General features: G+C 40.2%; 1 protein-coding gene and 1 long non-coding RNA gene across 4 annotated transcripts; both read right to left on the reverse strand.

The window, feature by feature from the left end:
- LOC137583168 (uncharacterized) lies at window positions 1-692 on the reverse strand. Its single transcript, XR_011033375.1, has 2 exons — window positions 640-692; window positions 1-586 (listed from the first exon to the last, which is right to left on the reverse strand). It is a non-coding gene; the product is annotated as an uncharacterized lncRNA (long non-coding RNA).
- Window positions 693-3791: 3099 nt separating this feature from the next.
- On the reverse strand, window positions 3792-20401 carry LOC137581918 (esterase B1). Of its 3 annotated transcripts, none has more exons than XM_068296320.1 (9): window positions 20369-20401; window positions 17925-18116; window positions 6711-6815; window positions 6053-6189; window positions 5830-5991; window positions 5036-5769; window positions 4804-4973; window positions 4460-4740; window positions 3792-4402 (listed from the first exon to the last, which is right to left on the reverse strand). In XM_068296320.1, exons 2-9 carry the CDS (start codon window positions 18093-18095, stop codon window positions 4210-4212), a joined length of 1953 nt encoding a protein of 650 aa, XP_068152421.1. In that variant the 5' UTR covers window positions 18096-18116; window positions 20369-20401; the 3' UTR covers window positions 3792-4209. The 3 variants fall into 3 exon arrangements, with proteins under 3 accessions (XP_068152421.1, XP_068152422.1, XP_068152423.1); XM_068296321.1 differs by having other exon boundaries at window positions 20266-20400; XM_068296322.1 differs by lacking the exon at window positions 6711-6815.
- Between the last annotated feature and the right edge of the window lie 596 nt (window positions 20402-20997).

The following is a 20997-nucleotide window of genomic DNA, read 5'->3' on the forward strand; positions in this document are numbered from 1 at the left end:
TTTCAGTGCAGCGGACAATAACGCCCGCCCTCTTCTTTTACTCCGGTTTTATTTGCAATTGAACTTTACAAGTTGTATATACATATATTGTTTTTTTTTAGAATGTACGATCAACTATGTTTCCCACACCTTCAAAGCCTCCGACTGATTTGCCGTTCTTTACCATGTTTAAGGTCAACTTTACGAGTCCACGCTTCATGAATGATACCCATTTGTCGGTATTGAATAACTTTTCCTGAAACCAATATTCACCCTTGAGTAGGGGGCAGTAGTCTTCGCCGTTAGACGGAAATGTGGTTTCTATAGTTGGATCGACATATTTGCAAAAGAAGTTTTTAAAAAAGTCGCAAGATTTGAGTCCTTTAACCCCATATGGTAGAGGTGTCCAATTGGCATTTTTAAGCGCAGACGTTTCAAAGGAGACTTCTATATATTCTGTCATATCAATACCAAAAATAACTGATCCGTTTAGAGCTCGCTGACGTCCTACTAATCTTAATCCTTTAAAGTCCACCAAAGTTTCCTCTTCGCCGTCAAATCCCGCAATAGATTCAAGTCGGATGTCATAGGAATTGTTGCCGAGGCACTACAAGATAAATCCACTGCTTTAGAGATCTCATTTTATAGTTTGACTCTTACCAGAACAGTCATTCCAAAGAGACACAGTATCAACAAATTAAAGCACATTTTTCACTCGATTTGACTAGTAGAGTTGAATGAGGTGATTTTTATACACTCTGAATTCGCATGTTAACTGCCAATTGAACTGATTATGCTTACCAATTAATTGCATCTGATTGGTAATTATGGGTTGTCCTCCTCTCACAGAAAGTACGTCCCATAGGAGCGTTTTCGAGGTTTTCTAATTGTGTAATCCATCTAAATTTTTAGACGGTTATTCTATTTTTGTGACACACTTTTGGGCGCACTTTAATTAACTTTAAATGGGTTATGCATAGGTCATATTGTACATGGCTTCATTATTACAAAACCATGATGATTTCTCGTTTATCTTATGTTAGAATTTCTCAAACACTTGATTCATCTACACTCTGTGAACATCAGGTAATAGGGTCAGAAGCCAAGCAACGATTCTAATTAAGACTACATAAATCGTCATGTATTAATTTCGAAAGATGCCTAAGAAAGCGGTCTATTTTCGTCTATGTATAATTATTTGAGTATTGGTGGGATCAAAATATTATTTAGACTTTCCAACTCTTCCTATACCGTACATCTGCGATTCAGGACTTAGGCACTGTGTAATATGGCTTCCAAAGGATAAAACAGAGTCTTTTGTCAAAAAATCCTAATAAATTGTTATACTTGTTATCATTGAACCAAATTGGATTAAAATCGGGGAATCATATCATATATCAGGCTATCTAAAGGGTGAATTGATATATTGAAGTAAATTAAGATATCCTTGATCAGCATCAACATCGGAGTCGATCTAACAAAGGAATTCTTAGATCTCGGATTAGTATCAAAGATCTAGGGCCAGCAAATTGGTATGCAGACTCGTAAAGGATGTATTCCCAAAATTAGAAACAAAATATTTTCTCGTGTTATATTTGAAATATCCCAAATAAAACTTAACATATTAATATTATATTGTGATATGTATCAACATTCCGAATTTATTTTAATTTTTTATCGTACTGAAAATAGCTAATTATGCATACCTATAAATGTTTTTTACTAGCTGGGCTATAAGGGCAGAGTTGGCCGTCGGTGACTTACAAACGTGTAAGAGTGAGTAATATTGTCTAGGCTACTATCCGTTATATGAATATTATTTTCAATACACATAGATTTTCAATACAAATATCAATTGTTGAAGACCATTGTAGTTTGAATCAAATCACATTTGATATAATTTAATGTCATTTTATTTGATATACAAGGACCTTCATTTTCCATTTTGTCAACAATGATTTTGGGTCAAAGTTCAGTGAAAATGGCAGGCAATTTCGCCAGAATTAGTTGCATCTTTTTGAAGTTATTAAGTTGAATTCTTAATATCTTAATCTGGGCCAATTGTAAACTGCTTTATTTAATTGACATTATCTAGTATTAAATTTTAATATTCGCGGTCAATTATATTTGCAACACCTTCATATCCACCAATGCCTTTGCCATTCTTGAATCCTTCGAAACGTAGTTTTACCATTCCGCGTCTCATAAACGATACCCACTTGTCAGTGTTCGGATGTGCTTCAATAATCCAATATTCACCTTTACGTAGGGGACAATAGTCCTTCCTCATGAGTGGAAAGTTTGTAATCAGATTTTCTGGACTAAAATATCCGATGAAAAACTGTTTGAAAAATTCGCAAGCCGTTATGTCCTTTGCTCCGTATGGGAGTTGAGTCCAATTGCCATCTCTAAATATGAACATTTCGAAGGATACTGTAATGTCCTCAGTGCAGTCCTCATGAATTATGATACTTCCGTTTAAAGCTCGCTCCCGTCCAATTATTTTTAAAGCTCTGAAGTCCATTATATAACCACCTATTGCCTCAATCGGCTCAATTGACACAAGTACCACGTCATAGTTGGTTTTACCAAGACACTGAAAGGTTCATTTCAAATTTTAAAGACAATATATGAATCGTAACGGCTGATTGTTACCTGAGTTGCAATTCCAAGCAAAGAAGCGACTGTCAGGGTAACTGAATACATTTCAAAAAGAACGTTTAAATTAGTGAGATTCGCTTACTCGGTTTTTATACACAAGGTACTCGCATGTTAGCTACCAATTGAACTGATTATGCTAATTATATATTTAATTGGTGATTATAGGTTGTCAAACTGCCCAAACTTTAGGACCTGACGAGTTAATATTCGATATCTTATTTGCTAGTTGTGTGGCTAATCAGATTTGCTGTATGTAAATTTATTTTTGTGGCATACTTTTAGGCAAACGCTTTTTAATTTGAATTGGACGACATTCATGGCATGCTTTAGGCTGAAAATTTATATGTTTAAACTGTAATCATGACCTTGCACGGGATACTTTTTATAGATTCATTACACTCTAACAAATGGCATCTATTGGTTGGCAGTTGCATAGAATGTTTCAGCCAGCTTATAAAGCCTCATTCCAATAAATTTACCATAGCAACCTAAAGCCTAAAGTCGAAAAAAAGTTAAAGGAAAAATGAGATTGCAGTATTAAGAACGAGTTTTCCTCTATCCTACCTAAGGTCCTTCGTACACTTTTGTAGGATTTTCTGTCACTCTTCCATGACCTACTTTAAAGCATGAAAACATTTTCTTTATAAAGTCTAATTTTTGAGAAAGAAGAGCTTAGAATCTTAACCTTGAGCACTGCACCGCATACATATGTATATGCATTTCCCGTTTTATGGCATATACATATGCATATGACAGCAATATAATAAAGTCAATCGATCTTGTTCGAAATTTGGTACAGTCATTATTAGGTAGGTACATCTGTCGAATATTATCTATTAAGATCTTAGCATCAAAAGTAACCCATTTAATAACGAAAAGACACTTTTTTCGAGCAATCATTTATATGGGAGCTGTGTGATATAGTGATCCGATCTGGCTGAATCCGTGATATACAACCCAACTCAAAATAGAAGCTCACAATTTTACAACTTTGTCTTTAAAGGTCTAGACGGAGTTTGCGTTGATCTAGACGGTTGGATAGACGGAAATGGCCATATCATCTGGTCTCGTTTTACTGACCAGGAGTATATATACTTTTGATATAACCTTTCGGCAGCGCTATTAATATACCATATACAACAAATTATTAATTTTAAGTTTTTTATGTTTCTTTGTTTTAAAGTCATCTGGGAAATATTGAAATATTGCTTTGACTATTTACACTTGATTATTGCATAATATAGACTAATAGGTATTAGATGATTTGTAAGGAAATTGACATATTTTTGAGAATGAAAAATATGCAAGTACAAGTACAGGTGATTCGTGTTTGTGTATGTGTTTGAGTGTGTGGGTGACGTATATATAAATGCTGCGGGACTTATAAGATAATTGCTAAAAATATATAGCTATACATATAGATAAAAGACTAAAAACTACGAAAAATTATACAATGAAATTTGCAATTTAAATATTCATCTTTCGCAAAATGGCAATACGAAATATATGTGAATGTATGTGTAGGTGTCTGTGTGTGTGTGTTTTTATGTGCGTGTGTGTGTGTTATGACTACATAGCCGCACCATTATAGTGCTGATACATTTGATCCCAGAACCTTTGTCGCTCTGGTTCGGGATTTGTCTTCATGGCCAAAGTGGCGGATATATCCAAATAGTTGAGACTATTCATGACATTGCTCGGATCGATAGGTGCCCATTTGGTGGTTATATTTGGATCATCTAGATGATCAGGCGTTGGCGAACTGTAAAATTAAATAAATTAAAAGTGAACATCACATGCGATCAGTTTCAGTACTCACCCATATTTGGCAAAATTGGTCCACATGCGGACCATGCGATTCTTGACCTGTACCTCCATGGACTTTGGATCCAGACTTAAATTGAAAAATCCGAACTTAAAGAGGTACCCCAACTCATCGCCATGACAAACACCCGGTCGTGGTATGCCCAGCATCCGTTTGTACAGGCCCAAAGCACCATCGAAGGAGAAACGATACAAATAGATGGGAGCATTGCCAAACTTGGCATGATTTCGAGCAGTGCGTCGTATTCCTTGCAGGAACATGAGATCGGTGAGTAACTGTAAAAACAGCGCAAAGTTAACTTCATAAGTTAATTAAAGTTGATATGTCATTTATCTTACCGCTATCATTTCATCAACGGACTCTATGCCCACATGCTTGTTGCCCAGGTAAAAGTTGCGTATCTCTCGGGTAACTCGATCATGGGAATCAGAAACATTCAGATCATGGGGCACCAGACGTCCAAAGTCATTCTCAATTATCTGCAGAAGCTGGGGATTCTTGCGAAGTCCTTGTTGGACATAAGATTCTGTTATTTTGTGTTTGTGCTTTGATTTAATTAAAGCTACTTACTTCTTATAAACAACATGGCCTCGTGAGTGTTGTAACCCGTCATATAGGCCACTTCGCTGTTGAAGTTGCGTTTGCGATACATTTCACTTGGATGTTCGGTGAGGAAGGGCTGCTCATAGAATTCCCCTTCCAATTGTGATTCCTCATTCCAATAACCCTCCACAACGGGCACGAATGGTAGGCCAATATTATTACGCTGATCCTCTGCAGTTAGCGTTGTGGGAGCTGCTTCCACCAGTTTCATGGCCGGAACTCGTCGCAGAAAGTCTAAAATCTCCTCAGTGTTATTGGCACCCACATAGCCCAAATTGGCTGCTAGGCGTGCCGCTCTTTGGCTGGAACTTTGTGCCATTGACCAGGGATTCAGAGCTGAGCCGCTCTGCGAGATGGCACGATGAAAGAGGCCCTTGGCCAGCGGTGAAAGTAAGAGCATCTGCACAGATGAGGCGCCAGCAGATTCGCCGAAAATTGTCACTTGCTCGGGGTCACCGCCAAATGCTGCTATATTGTCGCGTACCCATTTCAGAGCCAGCACTTGATCCTTTAGACCCTGATTGCCAGGAGCATCAGGTCCTGCCGTTAGGAAGCCCAATGGACCCAATCTGTAGTTCAGTGTTACCAAGACAATATCCTCAGCCACTAGATAGTCGGGACCGTAGAGGAATGAATTGCCAGAGCCAAATGAGAACCCTCCGCCATGTAGCCAAACCATCACTGGAAGCTTGACTTTATTGCTAAACGAAAAGCATTACAAGTATAAGAGTTAAGGGCTCTGAATTAAACACCGTACTCACCTATCATCTGAGGGCATTCGCGTTGTGAAAACATTCACAAATAGACAGTCTTCGTCTCCCTTGAATGTGTCCAAGATCATGTTCTTGTGGGGACAACTTTGGCCTTCTCGTGATGCATCGCGAATGCCTGTCCAAGGCTTCTCCGGTTCAGCAGCACGAAATCTGCAAATAAAAGACTCATAGCGATGAGCTATTGATCTCCACGCTTGTGGTTGATATATACCTTCTAGCCCCAATTGGGGCAGCTCCATATCGCATGCCCTTGAAACTGTAGTAGCCACCTCTTTCACCCGACCGATACTTTTGGTAGCGACCCCTCACCTTGCCCATTGTTGTGGTGGCCACAATCTCACGTTCCTTCTGCAAAAATTCAATTTTCATAAGTTCTTTATTCAAGAGGGCAAACATTTGTCGATGTGGTTTGCGTGTAATTTTTATTAACCATGCAAATTCAAGAGAATGTCAAGAATCTGTTAAAATATTCTGTGAGTGGTTGGTTCTATTGCACAAGAACTGCGCATTAATCTTGAATAGAACAGGCCCATGGATGTGGGTCATGGTGAAAATGTTGCATAATCGTTCAAGTCAATGGCCAAAAAACCAAAAAAAAACCCAAAATCCAGTTCTTGCAAACGATTTGCCCACTGTGCCAGCAAACAGGTGCTCTTTCTTTGCTATTGACTTGACCTCAGCCCCGGCGGCAATTGCTGCTGCAGCAATATCCAAATATGGCCAGCAGGTTCTCAATGTACAAGTTAATATTTGGTTTGGTCAATGCTTGAATTCGGCTGACAGATGTTTCGTACAAACTCAGCCATTTGACATTTGTTGTTAATGGTCGGCCAAGGTTTCGGCTCCATACCTGTCTTGGGTTGACTTACCCGCAGAGATCGCACCACCTCCTGGACCACACGCATGGCACGCGAAGGCAGCAACTGGACCAACGAATTTGGATGTGAGGTCAATGTTTTCCATGCTGTCGTCTCCTGTAGTCACACAGAAGAAAAAAAAAACAGAAAATATGTTTAATATGGTTCATGTTTGCACAATTTGCACAAACATGCGAGTTTGCAATCCTCATCCAAATTGGTCAAGTTCATTAATCTCGAATAGGTCAGGCATTGTTGTCGTAATGTCCGACAATGTGTCCAACAGTTCAGGCCACACACACACACACAGCTCTGGTTAATGGGCAACCTTCACCAGTGACAAAAAATTTCATTTAATTGAAATGCCATTTGCATAACTTGCTGCAGCAGAAGCAACATTAACAACAACAGCAAATGACAATTAAGTGGCAACAACACCTGAAATCACGTGCTGCTGCTTGCAAGGTGTTTAAGTTGCTGCAAAATACACTACAATATACACTACCCATGCATAGCTTAATGTGCCTCTTAGACAGACAGCTGTCGCATTAACCGATCTTAAGAGAGTTGTGCGTTTTAATGTGTGTGATCCGCTTTGTGGAGTGAATCATGACACAGTTAGATGGCAATGTCTTTGTTGTTGTTGTTGTTGCTGCTCTTGGCTCGCACCAAATCTTCAACCCCGGCAAAAGTTTCAAGTTCAAATTTTATGCTAATTACATTTTGATTATACCCTTCAGACAGAAAGGTATATAGATTTGAGTGTTTATTTGATTTTCCACTAAATGTCATTATATAAAATGTATTGGCTTATATCGATCACAATCAAGTTACAAAATTAATTTAACCCCGACTGTTTCGGCTGATATGATACTGCCCATCAATTGGCTATATATTGTATATGCCCTTTAAGAGGGTATTTCATTTTTAATCAGCTGTTTGTAGAGTAGGAGACGTCACTCTATCAATAAAATTAGATTAGTTACTTAATCTTTTTAATGCCTTATTGAGATTAAGATTGATAATTCGTTGGATCGATCCACTATAACATATGGCTGCATTAGAAAGCCTAGTTTATTAAAAAGTATGCCTAAAAATGTATTTTTAAAATGTAAAATGTATTTTATTTCTCATAATATATGTAGAAAGATATTTTAAAATACAAAATGTAGTCCTAGGTAGATGAGTTGTCTAACAAGGGGAACTTCACCGATTTGGATGAATTTTGGATATGTTTTAGAATACCCCGTCATTTGAAGCTGTGTGAAATATTTCGGTGGCCCAGTCACTTAGGCGAGGAACCGCCTAACCGGAATCCCAGGCTAGTCTATGGATGAAGTTTTCTTCTAATAGTTAGTGTGAACTATCAACAACTAAATATATCATATACTTATAATAATAATAATAATAAAATTAAAATAAAAAATATTTGGAAAACAAGTCTTAGGTATTCTAGGAATTCAATTTGAAATGGCACGCACTACAAGGGTATATGGACTCTGGAATTGTTATATATTATGGTAGGAGGTGACTTTCTAAATAAATTTCTCAAAGTTTGAAGTAATATTTAAACTATAGTGGGAACATTACTTTATTTTACACTTAATATTTGCAGATAATAGGGTAATAAAGTGGAAAAGTAAAAAAAGAGAATAAAGATGATTTTATCTAACCATTTTTTCAATCATTCAAGTTTTTCATACTCAGAGTATCGATCAATGATCAATAATTATTTATGATTATAATCATTTATGCCATAAAGTTAAAAGAATTTTAACAATTGTTTTATAACTGTTCGAGAACAAAGCTAATGTTTATGTTTTCGGTCAAGGTGGACTATAAATATTTTAGAAATACCAAAAATCCTAAATATTTATTTAGGCGCCAATTAAATTTTTCTTACAGATTTAATTGTTTGTCATAAATCAGTAAAAAATTAAATAATTAATATTTTACAAGCATCTTACACCTAAGAGCTGGTTCTCTATAGAAGACTTTTAAATATTATAATTAGAAACTTGAATTCTGAATGAGATTTTTAATAGAAGCTAATAACATAAACTGTTTAATTAGCCCCAATCGAAGAGCCCCTAAAAATATGCTAAAGTTTCTTTTTCAAGTCAAGCAATTCATAAATCAGAAATGTGAAGCCTCAGACATATGTATGTATATAGATTCATTATGTTCTGAATCTGAAGTAATTGAATTTTGTTTGAAGGAAAGGGTATACAAATGTTGGCATCACAACGTTCGGAATGTATTTATAATTTATTATTGTGTATGTATGTGTATGTGTGTGTGTGTGTGTGAGGGGGGTCAGTGCTTGTGCTTGCTTTGTATCGTTATCTTTGGCATTATGCTAATGTGGGTGTAGCTGGTTTATAACAGTTTTTCAATTAAAGCTCTCTGCGATTTGGCCAAGCGATTGGAACAGCTATAACTGTTTTAAAGTAGTATTGTTCAATATTATATATTGGCGGTAAAATCAATTAATTTGTACGGATTAACTGTTTTGGGTTAAGGTGCCCAAGAAGTGGGTCATTGTTGTTATATGAAAAACATTTGTAATCACTCGTAATATCTGGCAAGAAAATCTTGCCATTAATGTTTCATAAACTGTTCAGACTGTACATGCTTTCAATCGGCTCAGACAATGCAATCCATTAACACACTTTAAAATGTAAATAATTCAATAATCAAAAACACAAACAGAAACAAGAAGAGAGTAAGAGTGAGAGAGACAGAGGGGAGGGGAGCAAAATGCATTGCAAATTTGTATGCACATATCGCTTAAATATTGTATGATGCCATTTATAAAGCACTTTTATTATGCAATCATCAAGGAAAAACAAAAGAGAGGAAAAAGAGTTGGGCGCTTTCACGCTACGCTCGAAATCCAAAAATAAATGCGAAATAAAATGCAGGACGGGGCAGATCAAAAATGCTGCACTGGACAGCACTTCACAATGCTGCAACTGCAAAGTAGAAAGTTGCAATAGAAAAACGACACAACAACAATAACTAAAATAAACATTGCATAAAAAAAAAAAAAACACTGATTTACCTCTGTTGTTGTGCTCATAGAATTGGTCATTATACCATACACCCATAGGGTGAAATGGTATATTAAAGTCGCCAAAATGTATGTAACAGGCAGAAGGAAGCTTCTCCGACCCTATAAAGTATATATATTCTTGATCAGGATGAACAGCCGAGTCGATCTAGCCATGTCCGTCTGTCCGTCCGTCCGTCCGTCCGTCCGTCCGTCCGTCCGTCCGTCCGTCCGTCCGTCCGTCCGTCCGTCCGTCCGTATGAACACGCAGATCTCGGAGACTATAAGAGCTAGAGCCACCAAATTTGGTATGTATACTCGTGTATTATGCACGCGTACAGAGTTAATTGGAATTTCGGCCACGCCCCCTTACGCCCCCAGGAATCACATAAAACTATTTTTCTTAAAAAGTATAACAGCTAGAGACATCAAATTTATTTTGTATACCCGTTTAGTTAGCGCGCAAAAACTGATTGTTCAAACTTTTTGCCACGCCCCCTTACGCCCCCAGGAATCACATAAAACTGTTTTTCTTAAAAAGTATAACAGCTAGAGACATCAAATTTGGTATGCAGATTAGCTTGATAGACGCGCAGATATTGGCTATTTAAAAATTTTGCCACGCCCACTTCCGCCCCCGCAAATTAAACAAAACTGATTTTCTCAAAAACTAACAAAGCTAAAGTCACCAAATTTAGTATGTACACTGGCTTAGTATGCGCGCAGGGTACATCTATTTTCATATTTTGCCACGCCCACTTCCGCCTCCATATTTAAGAAAAAACCGATTTTCTCCTGTAGATTTTTGACTATCGCATTCAAATTCGGCAGACTATTTATTCTTATCTATTTCTACAAAACTACCGAATTTTATTGAAATCGGACTAGAAACATGCAAAATATGCGTATGAACGTATTTTACAAAGCAGTCCACAAGGCCAGAATTGGCCGTTGGCTAGTGGCGGCGCTAGAGTGCTCGTATGTTCGTAGAGTGAGCGAGATAGCACATACTATGAAACATGTAAAAACAATTTAATAGACATACATTTGGTTTTCGAAATTTGAAATATTTGTTTCGCCTGGTGTATGGTATACCCAAGTCGACGAGTCGACTTACTTGCTTCATTTTTTTTATGAAGAATTTGGCGCATGTCAAATGACCCGGAAGACTTGCCAGTTGCAGTTGTTGCCATTGTCGTTTCTGCTGCTGTTGCTGTCGCTTGTGTTGTTGTCGTTGTACCGATTAACAACAACATCAAATCTGGCAAATCATCACCATAAAGCTCCGTTTCCATCTCCACCAGCGGCAGCCCTAACTCCGTTTCGGTTGGCTTTCTCTTGAATTTTATTTCATTGTTGCCATCATGTCGAGACCGTTGCATACAAATTGCAAAAACAATTAGACCAATGGCCAACAAGAGGCCCAATATGGCCATGCCATGGGCCAACTTGAAACGATGGCAGCGACAATTGACCATTTCAATGAATATACCTATGCAATTTGAATCTATATCTGCATTCGATTTAAAAATTGTGAAATTCCTTCAATTAGTTTCTATACCGAATAGAAAATGCGAGTACTTTTGCGGTATCTTCGTTGAGGTTTGAGGGAAATAATTGTTGCACTCGCGGCCAGTGTCGAGACTCTTTTGAGCCACAGCCACAAATAAGCCATCAAATTTTATACCAATTTTAGTCTGTATCTAAGTCCGTTTGTAAGTCTGTGTGCTTTTCCCCCATAACTATACCTGTTTAATATAAATCAAACTCAGGCATATTAGGAATAGTCAAAAACGGACTGAGAAATGTGTAGCCTGTTAATTGTATATAACAAATTTCGAATTAGCCAAATGTGAAGTTTCTAGCCAACAACAACTTAAGATCTGTCACACAGATGTCTTGATCTATTGTCAATTTGTTGTTTATTTCTAAAAGAACAACAACACAGTCTCTCATTTTTTGAGCTATTAGAAGAAATCTTTGCCTTAATGCCTTTAGAGCCAAAAAGCCAAATGCAGCACATTAGGGCCATAAGAAGGATAACCAGCAACATTAATATCTATTCTGAGATCAGATTAGTTGCTGATATTTCTATGCGTCTAATAATATGATTTTTGAACAGGTCTTAACTCAATAGATTGGTTCAAAGACTTTTAGCCAGAAGCAAGTAAGAAATTCCTTTTTGTTGTTCCTCTGTGGGTAAACATGTGAAAGAATACATAACACTGACAAAAAGACAGAGCGAATGAATTCTTAAAGTAAACCCCATTGATCAGATGATAATTATTGAGACACAGGAAGAGAGTTTTAAATTTGCCAAGGGGTGAAAAGTGTAAACATTGCTGGGATAAACTTTTTTGATAATATTTTCTTTTTCTTTGGCCATAACTGATAAGCGATAGCCCAATTATACACTTTAACGGGTATAAATGAGTCGAGTTGTTTCTTGAATACGATTTGATCATGTAGTTACAGCTGCACTTGATATACCCTTGCAGAGGGTATTATAAAATTGGTCAGATGTTTGTAACGCACAGAAGGAGACGTTTCCGACCCCATAAAGTATATATATTCTTGATCAGCATGAGAAGCTAAGTCGATATAGCCATGTTTTTTTTTTTTTTTTTTTTTTTTAAATAGGGGGGAAAGCATTGAAAGCCGAGGTGTGGGACTTGGTATCGACCTTGGTTAGTGGTCACCGCACCGCACTAAAACCTACCCTATGCTCCGTATCCCTCTCGCGGAACCAACGCTGAAGTACTACTTCACGAGGGGGAGATGGCACGTATGCCTCGTCTAGAGTTTACCTAGAACTGAAGTTTTGGTTACGCTGGCGTTCAGCGCGACGCAAGGATTGCATGATGACTGCTGCCATGTGGCTAACAGCTAGCCAATTGTTTTGCGAGCTAAGTAGGATATCCATAAAGTCGTTGACTATAAATGGCCTCCCAATGCCTAGGCTTAGCTCTTCCCGTTCAGCAGAATATCTAGGACAGACAAACAGGACGTGTTCTGCGTCTTCTATATTCCCCGCACAGTGTGTGCAAAAGGGATCCGTCTCATGTTTAAACCTATGCAAGTAGGATTTAAAGCATCCATGTCCCGTCAGTAACTGTGTCAGATAGAAGTCAGTCTGACCATGTTTGCGATTAAGCCATGGCCGAATGTCGGGGAGAAGGCGCCTTGTCCAGCTCCCATGGTTTGAGTCACGCCATCTGCGTTGCCAGTTAGTCAGAGTCGTCTCTCTTCTAACTGGCGGCGGATCTCTATTTCTAGCCTCGTTAGCCAAGAGGTCTAGTGGGGCCATATCAGACAGCACCAAGGCGGCATCTTCGGAGACTGTCCTAAACGCGCATATGGTCCTGAGCGCGCATGTTCGGTACGACGATCTGCAGTCCCGGCTGTAGGTGGGGGATGACATCGCTGGTGCCCATATGGCGGCGGCATATAGGATGATGGACCTTACCACTGTCGAGATGAGCCATCTGCTCCGTTGCTTGGGGCCGCCGACGTTAGCCATGAGGCGAGTTATAGCTGACGTGGCCTTCGCAGCTTTATCTGCGGTATACTGCAGGTGGGCTTTGAATGTTAGCCTATGGTCCATCATGACTCCAAGATATTTAATGGCAGGCTTTGATGTTATTGAGCATCCGGCGACTTCGATCCTGGCTGTTTCCACTTTTTTCCTGCTGCTTATGAGCACGGCCTCGGTTTTGTGTGCGGCTATGGATAGTGAGTTTGCCTCCATCCATTCCAGAATCCTGAACACTGCTGCATTGGTGTTTTCTTCCGCTTGCTGTATATCCTTGGCCACAGTGACGATGGCGATGTCGTCCGCGAATCCCACTATGCGAGTGTCAGTTGGCATGTCCAATCGCAGGACAGTGTCGTACATAACATTCCACAATGTTGGCCCGATCACTGATCCTTGGGGTACTCCACCTGTGATGGTGTGTTTCCGTGGACCAGCTGCTGTGTCGTAGAGTAGCACCCGATCCCGGAAATAGCTGCATATCAGGTTAATTATGTACTCAGATATGTTTAATCGCTCTAGGGACGCGATAATGGAGTCCCAGCTGGCCGAATTAAAAGCATTCCGTACATCCAACGTTGATATAAGGCAGTATTTTTTGTTGCCGCCTTTCCAGCGTTGCCCTTCGATGGCTTTAGCGGCTATCTCTACCACCGAACTGATGGCGTTGATAGTGCTGCGTTTCCTCCTGAATCCGAACTGCCAGTCCGACAGTCCATGACGTTGCTCCAGTTCCTTCTCCAGTCTGTTGCAAATGATGCGCTCAAAAAGTTTCCCAATCACATCAAGCATACACAGGGGTCTGTATGCAGATGGGTCATCTGTTTTATCACCTTTGGGAAGTAGGACCAACCTTTGTAGCTTCCACCTCGTAGGGAACTCCCGTTGCAGCATGCATGTGTTGAAAAGTTCCACAAACGTCGACGCGTGTTTGCAAACTAGCAGTTTGATTACAAGAGCCGGGACCCCGTCCGGGCCCGGGGCCTTATGTACGTTTATCCTCTTCCCTGCTTCCACGACTTCACCAACATCTGTGAATATCGGTGCACATGGTGTTCCGCTCGCTGCTAAGTTCCTCGTCGGCCTTGAAGGGAATAGCGTTGCTACAATGTGACCCAACTTGGTTGGATCCGTTGGCATTATGCGCCTGGCGAGTTTGCCCATAACTAGTTTATAGGCAGTCCCATGTGGCTGCGCATCTGCATCTGCGCACAGCTTCTTCCAGCAGTCCGCTTTACTTCTCTTGATCTCCATATTCAGGTTGGCTCTTTTCCGTTTGTAGTCTGCAAGCAGCTCCGGAAACGTGGGCATTCTGCGGGCACGTTGCTGTCGTCGTCTGGCCTGATGACATTGCCTCCTGGCATCCGCAATCCTGGCATTCCACCAATGTACTGGCTTACATTTGTTGAGTCCATGCCGTTTGCGTATCATGGCTGCATCACATGCTCTACGAAGAATGTCGCCCATGTGGTTGGCCTGGGTGTCCGCGTCCGCGCTGCTGCTCCTTGTCACTTGGGTCATCATGGTGAATAACGCTTCTTCGCTCAGCGTGCTTGGGGCCCAGCTGTAGAACGTCGTTGGTGTGTGTGCAGGTGGACAACTCTTGATAGAGCACACAATGGCGAAGTGGTCGCTGTGCGTGTAGATATCCGAAACTGCCCACTGCGCGCTGCGGGCTAGGCAGGGGCTAGCAAACGTGAGGTCGATCACGGAGCCTCTGCCAGCCTTATTGTAGGTGTGAGTGTTGCCTACGTTGAGCAGACTGATGTTGAGTGTGGCAAAAGCGTCCAGCAGGGCCCTGCCCCTTCTAGTGGTCCTTTGGCTACCCCATTCCGTTGCCCATGCATTGAAGTCGCCGGCTATGATGGTTGGCGTGTGGGTTCTGGCGTCCTCCACTAATCCATCCAGTATGCTGCAGAATTCGTCGATGTGTTTGCTCGGTGCTATGTAGCAGCTGTAGACATATACTCCATTGTACCTCGCCCTTACATATCCGTCCGCGCTGTGCTGATTCTCCAGATATGTCCTGCTGTTGCTCCAAATTGCCGCGCCATAACTGTGGTTTTGCGTCCAGCTGTGGTCCTGTATATGGGAATATGGCTCGCACAAGATTGAGAAATCTACTTTCAGGTCCCGCACAGTTTGTTTTAAGAGGTCCTGTGCCGACCTGCAGTGGTTTAGATTAAGCTGTAGAAACTTAATCCTTCCTATTACTGCCAGCCTCTACAAACAACGGGCAAGCTCTGCTGAGCGTGTTGTGCGCCGTATTGCTCCGCTTATGTCGTGTGCAAAGTATGCACGCTGCCTTCTGGTCACACTGCTTTGAAGCGTGATCCTTGCTACCGCAGTTGAAGCATAGCTTGGATGCGTCGTGCTTGCTTCTGCACCGAGCTGCTGTGTGCCCAAAGTCCAGACACTTGTAGCACCGTCTCGGCTCAGTCTTCAGGCGTACTCGGCATATGCACATGCCTACTCGTATTTTGCCCGCCTGCAGCAGCTTGTTCGCCAGATTCGGGTTCACCATCATTGTTGCGGTCTGTGTACCGCTGTACGCTTTCCGCATCTTTGGGTGACATTCTGCCGGCAAATCCTCGTCGATCAGTTCCAGGACGGCGAGCAGAAGATCATCTGCAGTGTGGAATTCTGCGAGATCCTTTATTTCTACCATGGCCTTATCGCTGATCGCCTTGACATCAGCGGTGTCTCCAAGTGCCTGTTTCACTGCCTGCTGCAGTTTAACAGTTGCGTCGTCCGCTGGCTTGGTCAACTGTAGGAGTAGTTCCCCAGCTGCTGTGCGTCGAACCGCACATACATTCTCCTTGAACTGCTGGATTCCGGCGTCTGTGTGGACTGACTTCAGTACCATCGCGTAATTGGCTGGGTCTTTACACTTCACCATGATGACGTCTGGCCTCTTCTTTTTAATGGGTCTGGGCCTGCTTTTCACTATGTGCCATTTCCCTCCAACGATGTTCGTTGCGTGAGTTGTTTCAGCTACTACTGGTCCTGATGATACTGCTGTTGCTGCGGGGCTTCGGGTCCTTGGAGTCCGCTCCTGGATTGGCGACTTCTTTTTCCTCCTCCTGTCATTCTTATTGACTGTCGGTGGGTCTTCCGTCCTGGTATCGATATAGCCATGTCCGTCTGTCCGTCTGTCCGTCGGTGCGTACGCGTTTTACTCAGCCATCTTAAGAGCTATCGGGATGAAATTTTTTTTGGGAGCTTTTTTTTACCCGGGTGAGATAAAGTATGAAAATCTTTGGGATCGGACTACTATATCATATAGCTCTGGAACAAAAATTTTTGCAAAAATTGGAGTATCCCCATGAAATTTACCAATATAATAGAATTTGATATAAAATCTCAGATCCCAAAATTTGACCCTGATCGGATAAATAGAACACAAGTTACAGTCTATATAAATCGGTTCAATCGCTGCCGGCAGCTCTGCTTGCTGCCTACTACGTCATCATCAAATCAACAGAGCACATGCATACTCACACAGACGCAACGCTACATAAACTGTATGTGTATGCGTGCGTTGCTTTGCTTAGGGAATGAGGGAAGAAGAAGAACAAATTGTACATAGTATGAAGAGTAAAATTGTTTTGTTTGTATATTAATGAATTGAGTTGCAGAAAACAAATTTTGAACATGTGAAATTATTATTGTCAAGGACTGCAAGGGTATATAAACTTCGGCATAGCCGAATTTAACTTCTTTGATATTTTTTATTGTAGTTTATTTTGGTTGTACCTTTTTTTTTTTGTACATTTTTGTGTCTTGTTGCTGCTGCTGTTGTTGATTTTTATTGCCCAAGTTATGTGAAGCACGCAATGGCTCAGTGCAGATGTATGTTGTTGTTGTAGTCATTGTAGTTGTTGTTATTGCTGACGTTGCATTTTGCGATAAGTTTTTATCAGTCAATGTTATCTGAGCGTCGACGGAAATGTTTTAATTGAAATATATTCAGTTAAAATAATAGTAATTATTCTATGTGCACGTCTGGTCTAGGTCATTGTACAATTATTTGGCATATATGCGGTTAATGTATTCTTAATGTTGTAAAATTTAATATGCTGCGAGCTACACAATGGCAGAATTTGTGTGAGACTAATTTTAGAATCGGGCCCATAAAATTCATTAACAGCCATATGCAAATGTAAAAGCCACAAAACAAGCAGACAGTAACCAATGTCTGACAACTTTTGCCACCAAACACAATATACAGACAGACAGATGGGCAGACAGACAGACAGACAGATGGGCAAATAGACCTACAGAGAGCCACTGTGGCGGCTACTTGAAGAAAACATTAGCAAAAAGTAACCGTCTCTCGGCCCAAGTGTTGGATTACATTTTGAAATGGCAACAAATTTGCGACATGATGTCAAAGTCAAAATCCCTCAAAGCTAACAAAACGAAATGCCGAAATGTGTAGCTCAGCAGAAATGGTTAGCATTTGGCATGCGTTTCACTTGATTTTGTGGCCTAAACTCTTAACCAAATAGTAAACAAAATAACTTAATGGTGGGCTGAACATTTCTCAGAAATTAGCATGTTTTGCGCATTCGTTAAGCAAAAAGACAGAAAACTTTCCATTTTTAACTACACAAACGTAACAAGAATCTGTGGTACTTACCTTGAGTGTATTGGAAATCTTGCCGGCCCGTGCTATGGCTGTGCCAAAGGTTGACGGGGCAATGGCAATCGAAGATGAACCATTGCATTGGATCAATATCACAATTGACAGCAGCGGGAGTAACAGCATTAGCTGAGGGCTTCGTCTTGATGGCAGTCGTTTAAGTATCATGTTGTGTGATTGAATTTTCAACTGGGTTAAACGAAGACGAATAAAATGCATTAGTTATACGACTACAAATTCAACGAATATAATCGGATCGCACCGAAACAAAAAGATCTCGGTGAGCTCTTCTCACAGTCAGACAACTTCTTGGTCAGGGCCAAGACGCGAATGTCATCGAGAAATCGGCATCGGTATTAGCACTCGACTTGGCTAGTTTGTCTTACATTTAATTGGATGCTATTATTTTCGAATTTGTTCACTCAGTTCATTCACAAATACAGACATTATTCAATTTTTGTGTTTCTGTTTGTTTGTTTTGGTTTTGGTTTTTGTTTTTGGTTTTTATGGTCCGATTTGAGGTCATTGCGCGGCACTCGGCAGTCTGATTAAATATTTTTGCATGCTCACGGGGCGTATGATTAATTAGTAATTCATTTTGTGATGTTGATGACGATGATGGCATTAAATTTATTTCATACTTTTTACATAAACACACATACAAGCACACATACGGAGCCTCAATGACAACAGGAAATCAAGCCAGAAGGTCGATATAGGCCAACTAACTAACTTTAATAAACAGTTTATTGATGAAATCAATATGGATAAGATGGAAATAGATATTAATACACTTGTGTCAAATTGTTCTAATGAATTTAAGTGCTAATTGATTAAACGTTGTTTCCGCTTCCTTTGGTCCGGCAAACAAAAGACTTAGGCAACAAACTTGGAGGCTAACTGCAGTGGTAAATAAACCAATAAACTAGTAACCCATTCACACTCCCACAAGCCGCAAACCACTGTCACTTCCTGCTTGCTCAAGTGCGACAACATCTCTCTTTCTCAGTCACTCTTTCGCTCGCTCTCTCTCTCTCTCTCAACGCCAATGAACAATGCCATGGCAACACTTGCACTTTCATTGAAAGTTGTTTGGCCAGCTGCAAAAGAGAAGAAGAGCAAGCGAAAGAGGTAGACAGCCAGGCCGAGAGTGTAAGACAGAGAGAGAGAGAGAGAAAGAGAGTGAGAAGAGCGAGTTATCTTTTGCACATAAATCATAAAAATCTGCCGATTACAACTATGCTTTTTATATGCAAATCAGTCTTGACTTTGCGCAATGTTGCATACCAATTGGTAACAAACTTAAACAAACAACAAAAACAGGCAACAGAATGTGATGATTTTGCAATAGGCATTTTGTAAAAGCAAAACAAAAAGGAGTGATAAAGAGGCACAGAGCACAGGAGAGAAAAAAATGAGCAAGCGATATATAAATTAGCAGCAAATCAAACAAGAAATTAACAGCAACAAGGCACTGAACAAGACACACACACGCGAAAGTGCAAGTTACACTGGCCACGGCAGACGAGAGTCAGCAGCTGACTGGAAGCTGGAGCTGGAGTTGCAACTGAAAATTGGGGATTGGGGACTGCTCAACTGGGGCCGGCTCGACAAGCTTACCCAGGCCATTACATAAGCAGCGTAGCAAAACAAAAAAGGTAAATATTGAGGAAAAAAAAAAACAGTTAAATAAATAAAATAAATAAGTCCAAATAGTTGAAGAGCCAAGGCAGACAGAAAAACAGAGAGAGAGAGAGAGAGAGGGAGAAAGAGAGAGATTTGTAGGAAGAAATGGCTTAAAAGAGTGCGAAAGTTATGATAATAAACGTGACTAAAATAGGTTTTGCCTCTGTGACGATGGCATTTAATTTTTGCATCCGTTCAAATTAATGCCTAACGCTTTAACTATTAGCTTTGACCCATTACATAAGCCTGGGCAGTGGCAAAGCCAAAACGGAACTAATCCCACCATTTATTGTTGTTGCCAAAAGCATAACCAGCAACCGACCAACCACCATATGTTGCGGCCTACAATGGGAACTAACGTTTCGTCTTCCTCACTTTTTTTGACCCATGAAACTTCGTCTACCCTGGGCTGCTGTCAAGTAAGTAAATATTTGAGATTCCAGCTCAATTGCAATGCAAGCAAATGATGTTTTTTGTTTTTTAGGGCAAACAATTTCGATATTTTCAATGACATTCTGTTCAAATAATTGATCGTTTGGTGTTTTATTTGTTTTAGTTTTGTTTTTTTTCTGCATCAACTAGACACATGCACTTTATGAAACTCTATAATTAGCACAACGTTTTAGATTTGTATTTATGTAGATGCAGGTACTTGTTAAGTATATTTCACTTTGGCAAGTTCAAGTTTGCGGCTAAAGGCTGTTAGCCACATACGTTTCTACAACTATTTCTTGCTTGGTTGCTTGGTCGCGTACCGTAGACGAAAATGGCTCGTGCTTCACGTTGGACTGTCGCCGACAAACTGAGGCTGGCACTCTGCAGCGGTGCGCTTAAGCGTCAAATTGCTCTTACTTGGGCACTTGACGGTGGGTGGGTAAATATCATATATCATTGGGTATGCAAAATACATCAATATGTCTTCAAGTCCCTATATTTTTTTTACAAATGGATTCTGTTGATCTCATCATCTTGTAGATTGAAAATATCTTATTATCATTTTGGTATTTTTGATGCCCAAATATCATCATCTAACGTTCTAGAAGACCTTCTTTAAAAAGATGCTACATATTAAGTTCGAACTTTAGTCCAAGTAGAATGATATGGAGAATTCCCTTAGTTCTTTTTCAAGTAACTTAGTATGTGAAGATTCCCTGACTAACAAGTTTTCCAATTGAACTGGTAAGAGCAATGGATCTTCGGTCTAAACAAGATAGTTATGATTTGTCTATAAGGCAGCATCGTTTCACAGATTAACAGTTTTGGCTTTTGTTAAATGCTTTTGGCAATGTGAAAAGTATAGCTTCTATGGATTTGAATTATGGCCGAACTCATTTCGAACATCACCGACGACGACACACGCATAAATTATGCAAAGATTGTGTTT

Source organism: Drosophila tropicalis, unplaced genomic scaffold (genome assembly GCF_018151085.1).
Source record: "Drosophila tropicalis isolate 14030-0801.00 unplaced genomic scaffold, ASM1815108v1 contig_859, whole genome shotgun sequence".
Lineage (NCBI taxonomy): Eukaryota > Metazoa > Arthropoda > Insecta > Diptera > Drosophilidae > Drosophila > Drosophila tropicalis.